This window comes from Ahaetulla prasina, chromosome 6 (genome assembly GCF_028640845.1).
Source record: "Ahaetulla prasina isolate Xishuangbanna chromosome 6, ASM2864084v1, whole genome shotgun sequence".
Classification (NCBI taxonomy): domain Eukaryota; kingdom Metazoa; phylum Chordata; class Lepidosauria; order Squamata; family Colubridae; genus Ahaetulla; species Ahaetulla prasina.
In genome coordinates, this window is record NC_080544.1 from 2,401,330 (window position 1) to 2,418,186 (window position 16,857).

The 16,857-nt window shown below is 51.8% G+C and overlaps 2 protein-coding genes across 5 annotated transcripts; one reads left to right on the top strand and one right to left on the bottom strand.

Moving 5' to 3' along the window:
• Positions 1–3,183: 3,183 nt before the first annotated feature.
• Positions 3,184–4,185, bottom strand: LOC131200739 (uncharacterized). The gene has a single exon (XM_058187938.1). It carries the CDS (start codon positions 4,183–4,185, stop codon positions 3,184–3,186), a length of 1,002 nt encoding a protein of 333 aa, XP_058043921.1.
• ZNF365 (zinc finger protein 365) lies at positions 3,411–15,319 on the top strand. 4 transcript variants are annotated; one of them, XM_058188878.1, is made up of 5 exons: positions 3,411–3,713; positions 5,063–5,791; positions 8,944–9,124; positions 11,469–11,506; positions 12,228–15,319. In XM_058188878.1, exons 2-5 carry the CDS (start codon positions 5,076–5,078, stop codon positions 12,298–12,300), a joined length of 1,008 nt encoding a protein of 335 aa, XP_058044861.1. In that variant the 5' UTR covers positions 3,411–3,713; positions 5,063–5,075; the 3' UTR covers positions 12,301–15,319. The 4 variants fall into 4 exon arrangements, with proteins under 4 accessions (XP_058044861.1, XP_058044859.1, XP_058044862.1 ...); XM_058188876.1 differs by having other exon boundaries at positions 3,414–3,713; positions 12,166–15,318; XM_058188879.1 differs by having other exon boundaries at positions 3,415–3,713; positions 12,224–12,373.
• Positions 15,320–16,857: the final 1,538 nt, after the last annotated feature.

Here is a 16,857-nt window from a genome sequence, read left to right on the forward strand (position 1 = left end):
TGTAACCACAGAGTCAGGTAGTGCATTCCAGGCATTGACACTCTGTTGCTGAAGTTGTATTTTCTGCAATTGAGTTTGGAGAGGTTTACCTTAAGTTTGTATCTATTGTGTGCTCGTGTATCGTTGTGGTTGAAGCTGAAGTAGTCATGAACAGGTAGAACATGGTAGCAGATAATTTTATGTACTTATAGGTTATGGAGTCCCTTCTGGGTTTTGGTTGGTTGGCCTTGGGGAGCCCAGAAGTGGCTTCAAGCCTTGCTGTGCCAAGAACTCGTTTCTCAGTGTAAGAGAAATCAGTTCTGGTGCCCAGAAGAAGCTTAAGCAAGCACCAGGGTTTTCTCGGGCTGGTGGCTGACTTGGGGGGGGGGGGAGGTCAAGGGCACCTTTTCCTCCTCCTCCTCCTCCTCCTCCTCCTCCTCCTCCTCCTCCTCCTCCTCCTCCTCCTCCTCCTCCTCCTCCTCCTCCAGAGGCAGCGGGGAAGAGGGACAAAAACTCTGCCCTGCACAGGAAGCTGAACGCCCAGCTTCTTTGGGTGTCCTAAAATGAGGCTCCTGCTCAGAAGCTCAGCCCAAGGCCCCACCGAATAAGCCCATTCATTCACATCAACAGTTGGAAGGGATCTTGAAGGTCTTTTAGTCCAACCCGCCGCTCAAGCAGGAGACCCTACACCATTTCTGACAGATAACAGCCCAGTCTCTTGAATGTTCCATTGGTTGACTGTTCTCACTGTCAGAATAGTTCTCCTTATTTCTAGGTTGAATCTCTCCTTGGTCAGTTTCAGGGGTGAAATCCAGCAGGTTCTGGAGAACCAGTAGCGGAAATTTTGAGTAGTTCAGAGAAATTGTAATGCTCTCTACATGGGGCTCCCCTTGAAGTGCACTCGGAGGCTTCAGTTAGTCCAGAATGCAGCTGCGCGGGTGATAGAGGGAGCTCCGCGTAGCTCCCACGTAACACCGCTCCTGCGCAGACTGCACTGGCTGCCTGTGGCCTTTCGAGTGTGCTTTAAGGTGCTGGTTACGACCTTTAAAGCGCTCCATGGCTTAGGGCCTGGGTACTTACGGGACCGCCTGCTGTTACCACATGCCTCCCACCGACCCGTACGCTCTCACAGAGAGGGACTTCTCAGGGTGCCGTCCGCCAAGCAATGTCGGCTGGCGGCCTCCAGGGGAAGGTCCTTCTCTGTGGGGGCTCCCACACTCTGGAACGAACTTCCCCCGGGTTTACGCCAAATACCTGATTTTCGGACATTCCGTCGCGAACTGAAGACGCATCTTTTTATTTGCGCGGGGCTGTCTTAAATTGAATTTTATCTTTTATCAATTTTTAAACGGGGTTTTTAGTATGGAAATTTTTTAATTTTAGGCTAATTTAAATAAGTTTTTTAAATGGTATTTTAATCTGTATATTGTATTGTTTTATCTTGCCTGTACACCGCCCTGAGTCCTTCGGGAGAAGGGCGGTATAAAAATCAAATAAATAAATAAAATAAATAAATAAATGGCAAATACCATCTCTGGCTGGCCCCAGGGTGGGGTGGGAATGAGGATTTTGCAATATCTTTCCCCTGGAGTGGGGTGGAAATGGAGATTTTGCAGTATCCTTCCCCTGCCACTCCCACCAAGCCATGCCCACCAAGTCATGCCCACCAAGCCACGCCCACAGAACCGGTAGTAAAAAAATTTAGATTTCACTACTGGTCAGTTTCCATCTATTATTCCTTGTCTGGCCTTCAGGTGCTTTGGAAAACCTCTGTGGCAAATCTCTGTGGCAGCCCCTCAAATACTGGAAGACTGCTATCCTGTCTCCCCGGTCCTTCTCTTCACTAGACTAGCCATGCCCAGTTTCTGCAACTCTTTTTCAGCTGCAAATGGAGCCCGTAGACTTTTGTTTTGCTCACAGCCGAACCACAGTCCTTTCCTGTCACGTATTGCCATATTGTGGTTTTGTGTGTTTGGATCAAATCAAACCTTTATTGTCAATGCCCAAAATTTTACAATGAAATTGAATGAGTCTCCCTTGGTGCAGGCCCTGCCCTCCAAAAAACAGACTACATCTCAATAACTCAATAAATAAAAGAAAAACGAAATCCTTAAATCCCCAAATAAGTAATAACTAGCACATAATCCCACATACATACATGTATATATAAGTATATACATTATATTACACCGGTATAAACATGTTGCATGTTACGCTGTGATCTGCCCTAAAGATGCTTCCACTGCGGTTATTGCCCTGTCTGGGACTTTCTCTCTTCCACCCCCCCTCGCAGTGGACCGGGCATTTTTAACAGATTAACAGAGTTGGAAGGAACCTTATACGTCATCTAGTCCAACCCACTCACCCACCCACCCCCAGTCAAGCAGGAGACCCTACACCATTTCTGACAAATGGCAGTCCAATCTTTTCTTGATAGTCTCAAGTGATGAAGCTCCCAGAATGTCTGAAAGTTCCTAATGTTCCCTTAGATTGTATCCAATTCGTATGGTTATTTCATGCTTACACTTATATATACTGTTGTGTTTGACAAATAAATAAATAAAATAAATAAATATATAAAGGTAACTTCTGTTCCACTGGTTGATTGTTCTCACTGTCAGAAAATTTCTCCTGATTTCCAGGTTGAATCTCTCCTTCATCAGCTTCCATCCTTTATTCCTTGCCTGGCCTTCAGGTGCTTTGGAAAATAGCTTGACCCCCTCCTCTCACAGCAGCCCCTCAAATATTGGAAGACTGCTATCATGTCTCCCCTGGTCCTTCTCTTCACTAGACTAGCCATGCCCAGTTCCTGCAACCGTTCTTTATGTTTTAGCCTCCAGTCCTCTAATCATCCTGGTTGCTTTTCTTTGCACACTTTCTAGAGTGAACATCTTTTTTATAGTGTGGTGACCAAAACCGGATGCCGTATTCTAGGTGTGGCCTTACTAAGTCTTTATAGAGCGGTATTAGTACCTCCCTTGATCTTGATTGTATCCCTCTGTTAATGCAGTTTAGGCTTGCATTGGCTTTTTTAGCTGCGACTGCACACTGCTGGCTCATGTTTATCTGATTGTCTAACAGAGTTGGAAGGGACCTTATAGGTCATCTAGTCCAACCCCATCCCTCAAGCAGGAGATGACACATCGTTTCTGACAAATGGTACTCCGTTTCAAGAGGGAGCCGGCTCTCCGGGGCAGTTCCCTCTTAACAGGTGGCGGCGGCGGCGGCATCTGCACGGAGGAACCGGGTTGAGCCTGGCTGCTGCTTTGGCGGTGGGAACGGTCGGTTCTTCGGGTCAGGGAAGGGGCCAGAGGTGGCAAGGCCGCCTACGGGGCATCCCGGATCGCCGCGGGGCCTTTCACCACCCTCCGGACCCCCGCGGGCACTCCCTTCACCGGCCGCTTGGCTTCGGGAGCAGAAGGCAATCCCATCCCGTCCCCGGGAGCCGTGGGAGCTGCTCGGCCCTCGCTCCGTTCTCTCTTCCCGCCGCCGCAGCACGGCGGGCGGCGGGGGGGGTGGGGGGTGGAGGACGACGACTTGGGAGCGCGTCGTTCCGCCGTGATTTACGACGCTGCTGAAAACGGGGTTTTTTTTCCCCCCGCAGCCTCGGATGAGCGGCGCAGGAGGCGCGGCTGGAGCGCGGTGGCGCCCGGAGGGAGGGGGGTAGTAGGGGCAGCCGCGCCGGGACTGCAGCACCCGCAGCACCACCAGCCGCCGTCGCCGCCGCTCCGGAGGTGAGTGAGGGAACGCGGGGAGCGGCCAGCAGCGCCGAGAGACCGGCCTGGGGGAGCCCAGGAAGGCGGCGCCCGGCCGGCACTGACCCACCGCAGCGAGCAACTTACTAGCCCGGCTTTGGAATGGGGAAGGGAGGGGAGGGAAGGGAGTGCGGCTGGCGGTGGAGCCGCTTCCCACCTGGGATCCCGCCGGCCCGAGCGTGACGTCATCCGAGGGAGGTGGGGGGGACGCTTCGAGGGCAGCGCGGGGGGGGTGGCTCGGTTCGCGGGCTCTCCGTGGCCCCGGGTGCCTGCTGGGAAGTGGGGGGGGGGAGGCGGCCGGCCTACTCAGGGCGGCGGATTTGGGGGAGGGTGTCCTTTTTCCGCATCGCCAGTCCTCTTGCATCCGGGGGGCGGGCGGGGGATGCCGACGGGGCGGCTCCCGCTCAAGCCGGGGCAGGAGGGCATCGTCGCCCTTGATATTTTCAGCCATCCCGCCCCGCCGCTCCCTCCCCACTCTGGACTCTCTGGAGCAGAGGTCTCCAACCTTGGTCACTTTAAGCCTGGCGGACTTCAACTCCCAGAATCCCCCAGCCAGCTTTGCTGGCTGGGGAATTCTGGGAGTTGAAGTCCGCCAGGCTTAAAGTGACCAAGGTTGGAGACCTCTGCTCTGGAGCAACTGAGGCCTCAAGAGGCTTCTTCACCTTAAGACGAAATATAAACACCTGCCCCCCCCCCAAATAGGCAGCAGGATCCCCGGGGCCTCAAGAGGGGATCCCCACAGCTGCTTCCAGCTGAGAGGGAGGCGCTGGGCTGTGGCTCCTATCCCAGAGGGACTTCGGTCTTTGGAAACCCCTTTTCCTCTCGAAGAAGCCCCCAAATGTGTGTGTCACACACACACACACACACACACACACACACCAGCCCCAACCTGCCCAACAGGAGCAGCCCCAGGGGCTGAAAATCCAGGGCCACCCAGTCCCAGAGCAGCCCTGCCCCTCCCTCTGTCCCTCCCCCAACTGGGTCCTTGCACCCAGTTCTCAGAAAAGGTCACCTGTGAGAGGGAAGGAATCCACCGGGTGGAGAGGCCGGCCTACCTGCTCTTTGACTGGATCCAGGTAAGACGTGTGAATGGGCCTCTTTCGAGAGTTCGCAAGTGGGGCAAAATTCAGGGTCTTTGTGTGGGGGCTGAGAGGCAGCTGCCTCCGATCCGGTGCTCTCCGAAAGTGCTGGACTCTCTTGCCTGCTCTCTGCAGCCAGCGAAACTGTGCCCTTGGCCTGGTGATGGGATCTATAGTCCGGAAAGTTTCCTCGTGACTGGCCGAGAAGACCTTCGCTGACCTCTCCTTTCTTCCTCCCCTGGGTGCTAGGATTGGGAAAGGAATGCAACAGAAGGCCTTTGAGGACAGCAAATCCACGTGGCAGGAATCGCTGGACCATGCCAGTGCCCGCATGCCCTTTCGCTGCCCCCGGTGTGGGGACCACGCCCGGTTCAGGAGCTTGTCCTCCCTGAGGGCCCATCTGGAGTACAGCCACGCTTTCGAAGACAGAAGCCTCCGGCCCCAAACTGGCCTTTTCTCTCCCTTCAAGGAGGGCCGGGGCTCCTCCTCCTCCCACCCCCAGACCCAGGGCAACTTCCGGGATGGGGGCAATAGCGTCCTGAAGCCACGGCTCTCCTATCTGAACTTCTGTGAGCCGGAAGACCCTCTGCCCAGGAGGCCCCTGGCGGGGGAGGCAGAATGGCCGGCCGACTTGGGGTCCGGCCACGCCTCGGCCGAGCTGAGCTGGGACCCCACTTGGAAGGCCGTGGACTCCAGCGCTTCCTTCGAGGCCCATGTACGGGAAAAGTTCAACCACATGGTAGAAGCCGTCGACAAGACCATCGAGAGGCGGATCGACAACCTCTCCCGGGAGCTGTCCCGAAAGACAGCTGAGCTCCTGGAGGTCCGGGCAGCCTTTGTGCAGCTCTCGCAGAAGAAGCAGGAGGTGCAGCGGCGCGAGAGGGCCCTGAACCGCCAGGTGGATGTGGCAGTGGAGATGATTGCGGTGCTGCAGCAGCGGCTCACCGAGTCAGAGGAGGAGCTGCACCGCAAAGAGGAGTAAGTCAGAAGATGAGGAGGAACCCGGGTCTGAGAGGCAGGGATGAAATGCTACCAGTTTGCTCCAGTTCGGGCAAACCGTAGTGATAAAAACTACCAGTTTGGGCAAATCGATAGTAAAAAAAAAAGCTACCTGTTCATCCATACCGGTATTTCCGACTATCAGCTGTGGTGCGGGGTTTAGCTTCGCTAGAAAGCTGGAAATCCTGCTTTCTAGCGAAGTTAAATCGCGCAGCACATCTGTTTCCCCCCCACCCGCTCTTCTACTTATCTAATGAAGTTTTCTTTTTCCGCATGAAGCGTGTGTTTGGTGTGCACTGAGCATGCGTGCGCAGCTCTTTTTGATGCACACAATGCATACATGGGGAGCGAACTGGTGGCGATCCGAGGAGGATTTCACCACTGGGCAGTGGCCTTTCTTTCTCCCTCTGCATGGCTTGACCCTGCTGCTGAAGGAGGTGATGGGGGAGGGGACCAAGTGGAGGAAGATCTCTCCGGCCATGTGCTAGCTCTGTCCCTTCCATTGACCGAAAGGCCGTAGATGTCCCAGCTGAAGGTCCCAGCTGATGAGCAAGTCTGTTCTGCCTGCAGTCTGTTCTCAGAATCCTCAGCCAATGGTGGGGAAAAAACCTTTCTCAAAGGAACAATAGCACAGATCCCTGTTTTCATTTGCTTAGTTACCTGTTTTGCATCAAGTCTCACCTTCAGGGCCTGTCCTTGGCAACAGATTCCTTGGGGGGATCTAGCTCGTCTCATCAAGGCTTATGTGCAGCTAGGAGGCCTCACAGGCAGGTCCCTGAGTAAAATGCAGCCATGTTTGATCTGGTTTAAAAATACATAAGGTAGAAATTGGGATGGGAAGGAAGCCAGAAAGGAGGGCTTTTGAAGGACTTTCTCTGGCTCAGCCATGAGGAGGAGTCATCCACTTCTCCCATTACTGGAAGTGCCCAGGGGTGAAATGCTACCTGTTCGCTCCGATTCAGGCAAACTGGTAGTAAAAAAAAGCTACCGGTTTAGTTGAACTGGTAGTTTAAAAAAGCTACTGGTTCGTCTGAATCAGCAGTTTAAAAAGCTACTGGTTCAGACAAACCTGTAGTTAAAAAAAGCTACCGGTTCCACCGAACCGGTATTTCCAACAATCAGCTGTGCTGATCAGGGTTTAGCTTTGCTAGAAAGCTGGAAATCCTGTTTTCTAGCAAAGCTAAATCATGCGGCACAGCTGATCCCCCCCCTTGCTGTTCTACTTACCATCCCAAGCCTCCTTTTGGCATGTACTGCACATGTGTGCACACGCAGTGGGCGTTTATCATGCAGCGCACATGCGCAGCTACCGAATTGGTAGCAAACCAGTTTGGATTTCACCACTGGCCTGGACTGAGGGAGTCTTTGGGAAGGGGCTCAGTCATTGAGATGTGGCGTCTGCAGCCAATCAAACACTCTGTGTACTTTACATACCCCCCTCCCCAATCAAAAGAGGAGGAGAAAGCAAAGGCAAAGACTGGCCAAGTTTTAAGCTCTTGCAGAAGGTGGGAGGAAGGGGCAAAGACCTCCCCTCCAGTAGGAGAATATTCCAGAGCAGGGGTCTCCAACCTTGGTCACTTTAAGCCTGGATGTTCTATCTCCTTCCCCACTTCGGAGCAACAAGCTGGCCTTCAGCCAGTGGATTCACGGCTCTTATCAGTCCTGGCAGAGAAATCGCAGCTGCCTGCCAAAGTTCAAACAAATGACTCACAGAGTAAGACTTTCAGCTCTCTTTGAAACGGTTCAGCTAATTTTTGCTTCCCGTGGAATGAGAGCAGTCCCAAAGCTCCTTATATATCCTGTGGGGTGGGGCTCCTGCCCTACCCTTCCCTTTGATGACGCCGCTTCTCTAATCTTCTGAAGCGTGGGTCGATCCAAGCTTGATTATTATTATTATCAGCTGGGTCTGAAGGCGTAGCCTGAGGAAGGGAGGAATCGGGATGACGGCCTCATTACGTCCTCTGACTGGTCTGGTTCTGGCTCCTGGAGCCGGGCCAAAGGAATCGGTGCTCCCAAAGTAAGCCTTACTGGCCCTTCCCCCTCACTCTCAGAGTCACTTTCGGGCATGGGGCCAGGTTCAGGGGCTGGAGTCACAACACTGGAGGACTTCAACTCCCAAAATTCTGGGAGTTCATGTCCTCCAGGCTTAAAGTGGCCAAGGTTGGAGACCCCTGGTCTAGAGCAGAGAAGGCTTTGTCCAGAGGGTCTCCCCCCCTCAAAGGTGGGAAAGGGCATGAAGGGCCTCAGATTTTCTTTCTGCAGATGGCTGGCATCAATTTCCCATAAAGTTCCTCCCTCCAGATTTACATGAAGTTTAAAAAATGCCCTGCAGTGGGGCCGCCCCACTCTTTCCCCAGGGATCTGCCGGGGTCCCAAGCTGGCCACAAGAGCCTTGCTATCTGGATGGACCTTGGAAATGCAGCTTCTTATGCTTTCTGTGTGGAGCTGGGCCCACCATCTCTGCATTTCCTTCCTCTGCTCGGCTGGTGTAGGGGCCCCACCCAACAGCATGGGAGGAAACTCCAAAAGGAGCAGCCCTTCCAGAGGTGGTATTCAGCCGGTTCGGACCGGTTCGCGTGAACCGGTAGCGGAAATCACGGGTGGGCCTGTCCACCTGCCCCAGTTTTATGCCGTCCTCTTTGGCATGTTTTTGAGGTCGTGCGCATGCGCAGAAGGAGCATGCATGAGCAAAGCGCATGCGCGGACGGCTGTGCACATGCACACGCGCACTCACATTTGTGAACCGGTAGGAAAAGTGAATACCACCCCTGACCCCTTCACTTCTTGGCTCCACTCGAAGGTCTGCTGCAGCCGCCTAGGGAGAGAAGCCCAGGAGCCGGGTGCAGATTCCGAGCACAAGGAGCTTTCCTGGAGTGCCAGGCGCTGCCTCCCCCTTCATGTCTCCTTTCCTTTCTCCGGGGAAAAGGATCTCAATGAGGAGTAAAACTTGTTTGTTGTCAGGCGTCATGATTGCCCCAGCCTGTCCCGCTGCCAATCCTGCATCCTGGAGAGCTTGGCATCTGGGGTAGGCCAGGAGGGCACTGCCATTTCTGCCGCTCAGTGGGTGCCACCGCTCTGTGCCATCCCTCTCCCCCCCCCATCCCAGTACAGCTGCCTTGTTGCCCTTGCAGGGAGGTCGTGACCTTTAATCACTTCCTGGAGGAAGCGGCCGAGAAAGAAGTCCGCGGGAAAGCCCGGCTGGAGCGTTTCATTGAGAACCTGCTGCAGCGGGTCGACCAGGCGGAGAAACAGCTGGAGAAGTATCAGCATCAGCATCTGCTGGGCAGCTCCGGAGACCTCAGCCAACATCTGGTGAGCAGAAGAGAAGCCTGCTCATCCCCAAATCCAGCCCTTAGAAGAGTCCTCCGTGGCTTCACCACCTCTCTGGCCATCTAGGACCCTCCCTGCCTCTCAGGGCTCTCTTTGAAGGTCCCCGGAGGGGGTGTGGCTGCCTCTGGTGGCCTCCTCTAACTCAATGCAGTTGGTGACCAGAGAGAAGTTTGGCCTCTGTGATGTGGCTGGACCCACATTTAAAGAGATGGAAATGCCCACCTATTGTTCTGACCTAGGTTCCCTTAACAAGCAGGAGGCAGGAATTACTGCTAAAACCTCTTTTATTTACACGACTGTGAATGACGTTCATTCACAGTCAGCAAGGTTTGTCCAAACAGTTTTTTAAAGGAATATTTCTCAACACACCTTATCTCATTCGTTAAGCTGCCACATAACTTGTTTCCAACCGCAGTACAAGACAAAACTTGGAACAGAGTATCTTAGACTCTCAGAATGAACGAATTATTTCCTGCAAAAGCCCACTCCCTGTTCGCTCCTCTTTTATCTCCTATGGGAGGGGCCAATCGCCTCCAAGGTATGGCTTTTATTCCCGAGTTGACCCTGCTTTCTGAGTTGTACTTGTCTTCTGGCAGTTCTGCTCATACATGCACTGGGAATGGGCTCCATCTGTTCCTCTGCCTTGCTGCTGTCTACCTCCTCTGCCCCCCCTCCCCCGATTCAGAGCCCTCATCGGAGCTTTCCCCAGCCCCCAGGATTGGCCCAAGTTCCTCCCCAACCTTCTCACTCTAGCCGCAGGCAAGCCACAACACCTATATTTTGGGAGGAAAAGGTTTTCCACTAGCAGCACTTTGGATACAGGCAAAATCTGTGCAGTTAGAGGCGGGGTGTGGGTGTGGGTGTGCCTTCAGGAAGTGATAATCCTTATCCTAGTTTCCTTCAAGATTTTAAGGGAAAAACCTCCTTCAAAGAGGCTGAAGCCTTTTCAAGCAAACTAAATCGCCTTAAAGAAAATGCAGGATGGGCGTTTGCTTGTGGGTTCGGGTTCTGCTGCAAATGGGCCAGGCGCTGCTAATGCCAGCCCTGCCTCAAACGTGGGTTTCTAGGGTAAAAAAGATCCTTAACTCCCTTGGTTGATAAAGGTATTGTTTACTAGAAGTCAAGTGAATTGCAGTAGCGTAAAGCCGGAACTGAGAGTTCGGGCCAGATTTTTGCCACTTAAATTTCCTCTCTGAGTCCCTTCCCATTTTTTTTATTTCTTTTGCCTTTTCGTTGTCCGGCCAAGTCTAAAAGAGATGTTTTGGAAGCAGTACATGTTGGCATTCTTCTCCCAGGACAGGGGTCTGCAAACTTGGCTCTTTTAAGACTTGTGGACTTCAACTCCCAGAGTCCCTCAGCCAGCAAAGCTGGCTGAGGAACTCTGAGAGTTGAAGTCCACAAGTCTTAAAAGAGCCAAGTTTGCAGACCCCTGTCCCAGGAAAATGACCTTGGGTCAGTTCTCACAGTTTCCTCTTTCCCCCAGGCCCTCACCCTCCCTTCCAGTCTCCCCCCCCCCCCCCCGGGTTCATGGCAGACTGGCAGGGCAGTGGCAGTTCCGACAACTTAATTTCTTCAGGCAGTGCAGTAATTACCAATGAGAAATAGCAACATGATGAAGGTTCCTGAGCCATTGCGGGAAATAAGGAAGGAAATCTCTTCCCAAAACAGAATTTATGAGGGTGGCAGCAGGCAAAGGGCCCAGACGGTCACAGCACCCTGCCCTCTGCCACTCCAGAAGCCACAGGGGCTCCAGGACACATAAAACCCCTGAAGCTCAGCAGCCTGCAACCAGGCCAGGCTGGAGAACACTCCAGAAAGGGATTGTAGAGTCCTGAACAGACGTTGTTGGCTCCGGTGGTCCATTTCGGCAAATTTCAATCGAAGTATTTATTTTTGTTTTTTGCATTTATATCCCGCCCTTCTCCGAAGACTCAGGGCGGCTTACACTATGTCAAGCAATAGTCTTCATCCATTTGTATATTATATACAAAGTCAACTTTTATTGCCCCCAACAATCTGGGTCCTCATTTTACCTACCTTATAAAGGATGGAAGGCTGAGTCAACCTTGGGCCTGGTGGGGCTTGAACCTGCAGTAATTGCAAGCAGCTGCTGTTAATAACAGACTGTCTTAGGAGTCTGAGCCACCCAGAGGCCCAGGTATTCTTGGTTGATTAATGTTTACCATGCTGTGTCATCTGGAAATAAACCCCATTGATCTCGGCAGAATTTGTATCTGTATGTAAAAACACAGGATCACAATAATCAATAAATAATGATTCATTTAGTATCGGTTCAGGTCAGTCTAATAAGTTCTCCCTTTTTTAGTTTACAGATCTGTCATCTTTCAAGAAAGCCAGATGCCTGTATGTATGACCTTCCCTCCCGTTCACGTGGGTGGGTGGGTGTCTGAGCTTGGGCTGCTAAAACTACATTTTCTGTTTCTGAGTTCCCTTTGCCAGATCTGACACTCATATTCATTCTCTCCCTCTCCCTCTTTCTCTCTCCCTCTCCCTTTCTCCCTCTCCCTCTTTTCCTCACTCTTTCACGTTCCCTCTCTATCCCTTCCTTCCTTCCTCTGTCTTCCTCACCTTCTTTCTCCCTCCCTCCCCCTTCTCTCTCCCTCTCCCTTTCTCTCTCCCACTTTTCCTCCCTCTTTCACCTTCCCTCTCTGCCTCCCTCTCTTCCTCACTTTTTCTTTCTGCCGCCTCCCTTTCCCCTTCTCTCTTTCTCTCTCCTTCTCCCTTTCTTTCTCTCTCTTCCTCTCTCTTTTGTCTTCCCTCTCTCCCTCTGCCTCTTCCTCTTTCTCCCTCCTTCATTCTCCCTCTTTCTTTCTCTCGTTCTCTCCCTCACTCTCTGTCTCTATCCATCTCTTTCTCTCTCTCCCTCCCTTTCTTTCTTTTTCTCTCTCCCTCTCTTAATCTCTCTCTCTTCCTCCCTCTCTTCCTCCCACTTCCTCCATTTCCCTCTCTTCTCTTTCTTTCTCTCTCCTTTTCTCTCCCTCCCTCTCTGCCCCCATTTACAGCTGGGGGCACCCACACAGTTCTGGTAGCCCCCCTGACCCCAAACCTCATTTGCTTCAGAAAGGGCGGCTCTTCCTGAAGAAAGTCAAGGACGACAGACTTGGAGGCGGCCTTCACCCCGTCAAGTGGTTGTATGAACCCGCGGAAGGCTGCTGGGACATTGGGAGGCCCCAGAAGAAGGCGGAGGCAGCCAACAACATTGCCCGAAAGGTGAACGCAAAATCAAAAATCAGCAAAAAGAGCAAACCGGTTTACTGAGGCGCCCATGTATCCCTACACACGCATGTGTAGATGTGTCTGTGTGGCTATAGAGAGCGATATATCTATATTCTAACATAATTCGCTTTTGAACCAGCAGCTCTTGGCTGGAAGTCCCCAGATGGTCCCTCTGGGGCTCTGCTAAGGTTGGCCTGGAGGGCCCGTGGCAATTCCAGGGTGCAGCGTCTGCCCATCAAGGGGGGAATAATTAGGGGGACTGACTTCCCGGAAGCTGCACGTAGCAAACCATCACCACCATCGTCATCATCATCTCTTTCCTTACTCATTTGGGCAAGGACTTGATATATTTAAAAGATAATCGAGATTGCATATGTAAATGGCCTCATTTCCATGTGACTTTGAATGAGAGGTGCTGCTTTATTTTCAACAGCTGATTTCAGCTGAAGCTGAAACGAACTGGGAGCCTTTCAATTTGTTTCCAAACTTGTTCCTGCGGTTACTCAGAATATCACAAAGAGATACTTTGGCAAGCCATTTCAACATAAATCCTTCTCCTGCCATCAATTTGGAGGAATCTATTCTGCCTGGCACCCTGAAAATCCACTTTTTATTGTTGTGAGGGGTGAGGCTGGGCAGGGGTAGGTCCAGAAATGTTGCAAATCCCCCCCCCCGCCCTTCCCAGCTCCATCGCTTCACCGTAATTAGTGTGTGTGAGAGACCCAGGTCGTCCACACCGTTGTGGGCTGGATGTTGTTGAGATGCTCCCCTGAGACTCAGAGGTGGGATTCACTTACCTTCCCTACCGGTTTGCAAATGTGAGCATTCGCGCGATCCGGAGAGAACCAGCTGAATCCCACCACTGCTGTGGCTCCTTGCAGCGCCAAGGCTCTGCATAGGGGAAGTGTGTAATACACTGTGTATAGAGGGTTCCTGAAATCTCCCCTCCCCCGCCCCCAGTGATCAAAGTTTTGGAAGATCCTGCTGTCCTCTCATGGGGCATCCACATTCCCACCCAAGAGAGTTGGCTGTTCTTGCATGGAGAGGCTCTGAGGAACGATGGCTAAACTCTCCCAGGACTTCGACCATTTAACAACATGTGATTGCTGGTTGATTGGGGGGAACAGACACTGTTATAATGCCATTGCTCAGAGGGCCTCCTGCCAATGCAAAGGGCAAGCAGAAGAATCTAGCTCTCCTACCTGCACACCTCTGCTTGCCTGGAGTGGAGGCAGGAGGGGCCTGCTGTGCCTGATGGATCATAGCCAAATCTTGGCCAAGGGCAGTAGTGGACACAGGGAGTTGGCCGCAGAAGCTGAGCCAGCAGCTGCCCATCCCTGGTCTTTTGGCCAGCGGAGCAAGGAAGCCAGGGGTGGTATTCACGTATCTTCGCTACCAATTTGCAAATATGGCATGCGTAGAGGGTCAAAAATGGGACATGATGACATCCAGTCGGGTGGGCAGAGCTGCCACTACCGGTTTTCCCAAACCGGATATAACCGGCCAAATACCACCACTGAAGGAAGCCTGCAGCAAAGAGTTCCCTCCACTTTGGATTGGGAGGGAAGACCAAGGGACAGAAGCCACTTCCCCTGGTCTCCCTAGGAGCATCTGAGTTTGCCAAAGAAAGAAGGGGGGGGGGAAACTGGGGTGGGATTTCACTGACAAAGCCTCTGGATATCCCTTCCTTTCGCCCATTGTGTCTTCTCCGTTGCTCTGGGTGGCTGTCCTTCGGCTTCATGCCAAATTTACAGATATTTTACCTTCTCTCCCGTACGAAAAATATATTCCCCATATACCCTATCACTCCTTTTTAAATGCTTCTGATAAAAGGTGTAAAATGTCTTTATGTGACACAGTGGTTCTGCGGTAAGCGTATTAAGCCTTGTGGATTGTTTTTCCTTACAAGATTTAAATTTACTTAGGGGAAAAAAAAACATTGGTAGGATTGTGGCAATAAAAAAACAGGGTTTGCAATATATTTAAACAGAGGTAGAAAAACAAGCATTCGTAACTGTAGGGATTGGTCGATCTGTTAAAATGTTGCTTCATTTTATAATGTCAAAGGATTTTTGGGGGGTACATGTCCAGCTTTCTGTTTCAATTGATAGTTGGAGGACCCCAAATATCCCAGCTGTAGCTGGGCTCACACCTCTGACCTGCACAGATCTAGAGAACCATTAGATGGGGACATTGTGTTGGAATCTCTGTATCCAGTTGCCTTCATCCATCCATTGGCCAGCAGGTGACAGCCCCAGATCCAGTGGCCCTGAGAGAAAGCCTCACCCAGCCCCCATCTGATGTAGGGGAGACCCCCTTGCCTGCTTTTATCCCAATTTCCTGGGGAAATTCCCTTCCCGCACTTAAGAAAGAGATCTGGAGCGATTCCTTGCCCTGGCAGTATGTTGTAAAGCCAGCCACCCTGCACGATGCTCCCTGTGTCTTCCCATGGCTCCAACTAGCTGATAGGCTTCTGGCTGTGGCCTCAGCAGTTGGCCGTGGTAGGAAAGGGGTCCCTAGGAACTCCCCCCCCCGATCCTCGCGAATTTCAGCTCAGAGCTGGGGACCGCAGGCTCAGCAGCAGGACCTCTGGTTGGCTCCAGGGGGGCTCAAAAAGAGAGGGGGGCCTCTTCTTAGCAGCTGCTCCTGGGGCTTTGCAATGCCGACTTCCATCCTGGGTTCTTTCTGAGCCAGCCGGAAAGGCTGCCTCTTTCCTGGAGGGTCCTTGGCTGCTCCTTCGTCTCCCCCGCCCCAAAGAGGACTCAGTCCATTTCCACCTTCACCTGCAGTTGCTGTTTCTCATGACAAAAGACCGAGGGCAGGTCGTTTCCTTGCTATACCCTCAAAAACTGAATCAATCAGTTCCAAAGCAGTTGGAATGCACTGTAATGCCAAAAAAAAAAGAGAGGAAGAAATACATTTTAGATGACTATGAAAAAGTCTAATAAAGATTATATTTCTCAATTACATTGTTCTGGTTTTTACCAATCTAAACAGTCACCTTTGGCTTCCATAATTCTCCGATCTCCATTGAACAGCGGTGTGACCTGCACCCCCAGGCCGAGAACGGAGCTTGGCTGACCCTTTCTCAGGCCTCTCTTCTGTTGTGGCAGCAGCCGGCAGAACCAGTCCTGGAGTCTGGGGAAGGCTCAGACGAGGGCTCTGCATCAGAGGCAGAGAGGGGGCCAGGGCCATCTGGGAGTTATGTGCTGCCTCCAGAGCCTCTGGAATCTGACATCAGTGAAGCAGAAGAACTGTGAGCCTGTTTCCAGTATGCGCATGCACAGAGCTGCCAGAAGGCAAGAACAATTAAGGAACAAAAGGGCGACTCGGGAGTAAGGCTTGGAGATGATTGGCCCCACCCATAAGACATAAGACATAAAAGAGGATTCACAGGATTAAAAAACCTCTTGATAAAAGAGGTTTTGGGGGACTAAGATTGTGATATATGCTTTCTCAGGAGGCCTAGGTCAGAACATCTTCCGTCTCTACCTGGGTGGGGATAGATTCTGCATTTCCTGACCTGAAGTGGGGCCAGCCCATAAGGCTGGGGGAGGTATGGGAGGTCTTTGACCAAACTTCCAGGTCTGCAAAAGCTCCTGCTGGCTATTTGGCTATATGCTGTGACTGAACTAACTGGGCTTCTCAGAGACCCTCCCCACAGAGTTTGCTTGAGTCCTGGGCCCTACCTAACAAAATGAAATTCAGTGTACAGAAAAGTAAACTCTTACACTTAGGCAAGAAAAAACAAAAGTACACATACAGACTGGGTGAAACCAGGCTTAATAGCAGTAACTCTGAGAGGGATCTTGGAGTCTTTGGTGGACAACCAGCTAAATATCTGCAGATGCAGCCAAAAAAGCCAATGCAATCCTAAATTGCATTAACAGAGGGATGCAATCAAGATGAAGTGGGGTACTAATACCACTCTATTAGTAAGACCATACCTAGAATACTGCATCCAGTTTTGGTCACCACACTAAAAAAGATGTTGAGACTCTAGAAAAAGTGCAGAGGAGAGCAACCAGGATGATGAGGGGACTGGAGACTAAAACATAATGAACGATTGCAGGAACTGGGCATGGCTAGTCTAGTGAAGAGAAGGACCAGGGGAGACATGAGAGCAGTGTTCCAATTCTTGAGGGGCTGCCACAGAGAGAAGGGGGGGTCAAGCTATTTTCCAAAGCCCCTGAAGGCCAGACAAGGAATAATGGATGGAAACTGAACAAGGAGAGATTCAACCTGGAAATAAGGAGAAATTTTCTGACAGTGAGAACAATCGACCGATGGAACAGAAGTTGCCTTCGGAACTTGTGGGAGCTTCATCACTGGAGGCTTTCAAGAAGAAATTAGACTGCCATCTGTCAGAAATGGTGTAAGGTCTCCTGCTTGGGCGGGAGGCGGGTCATCCTTTGCACAGCTTTGGAGTCATCCTTCGCACAGCCTATGCACAGAGGAGGCACTGATGTTGGTGTGTC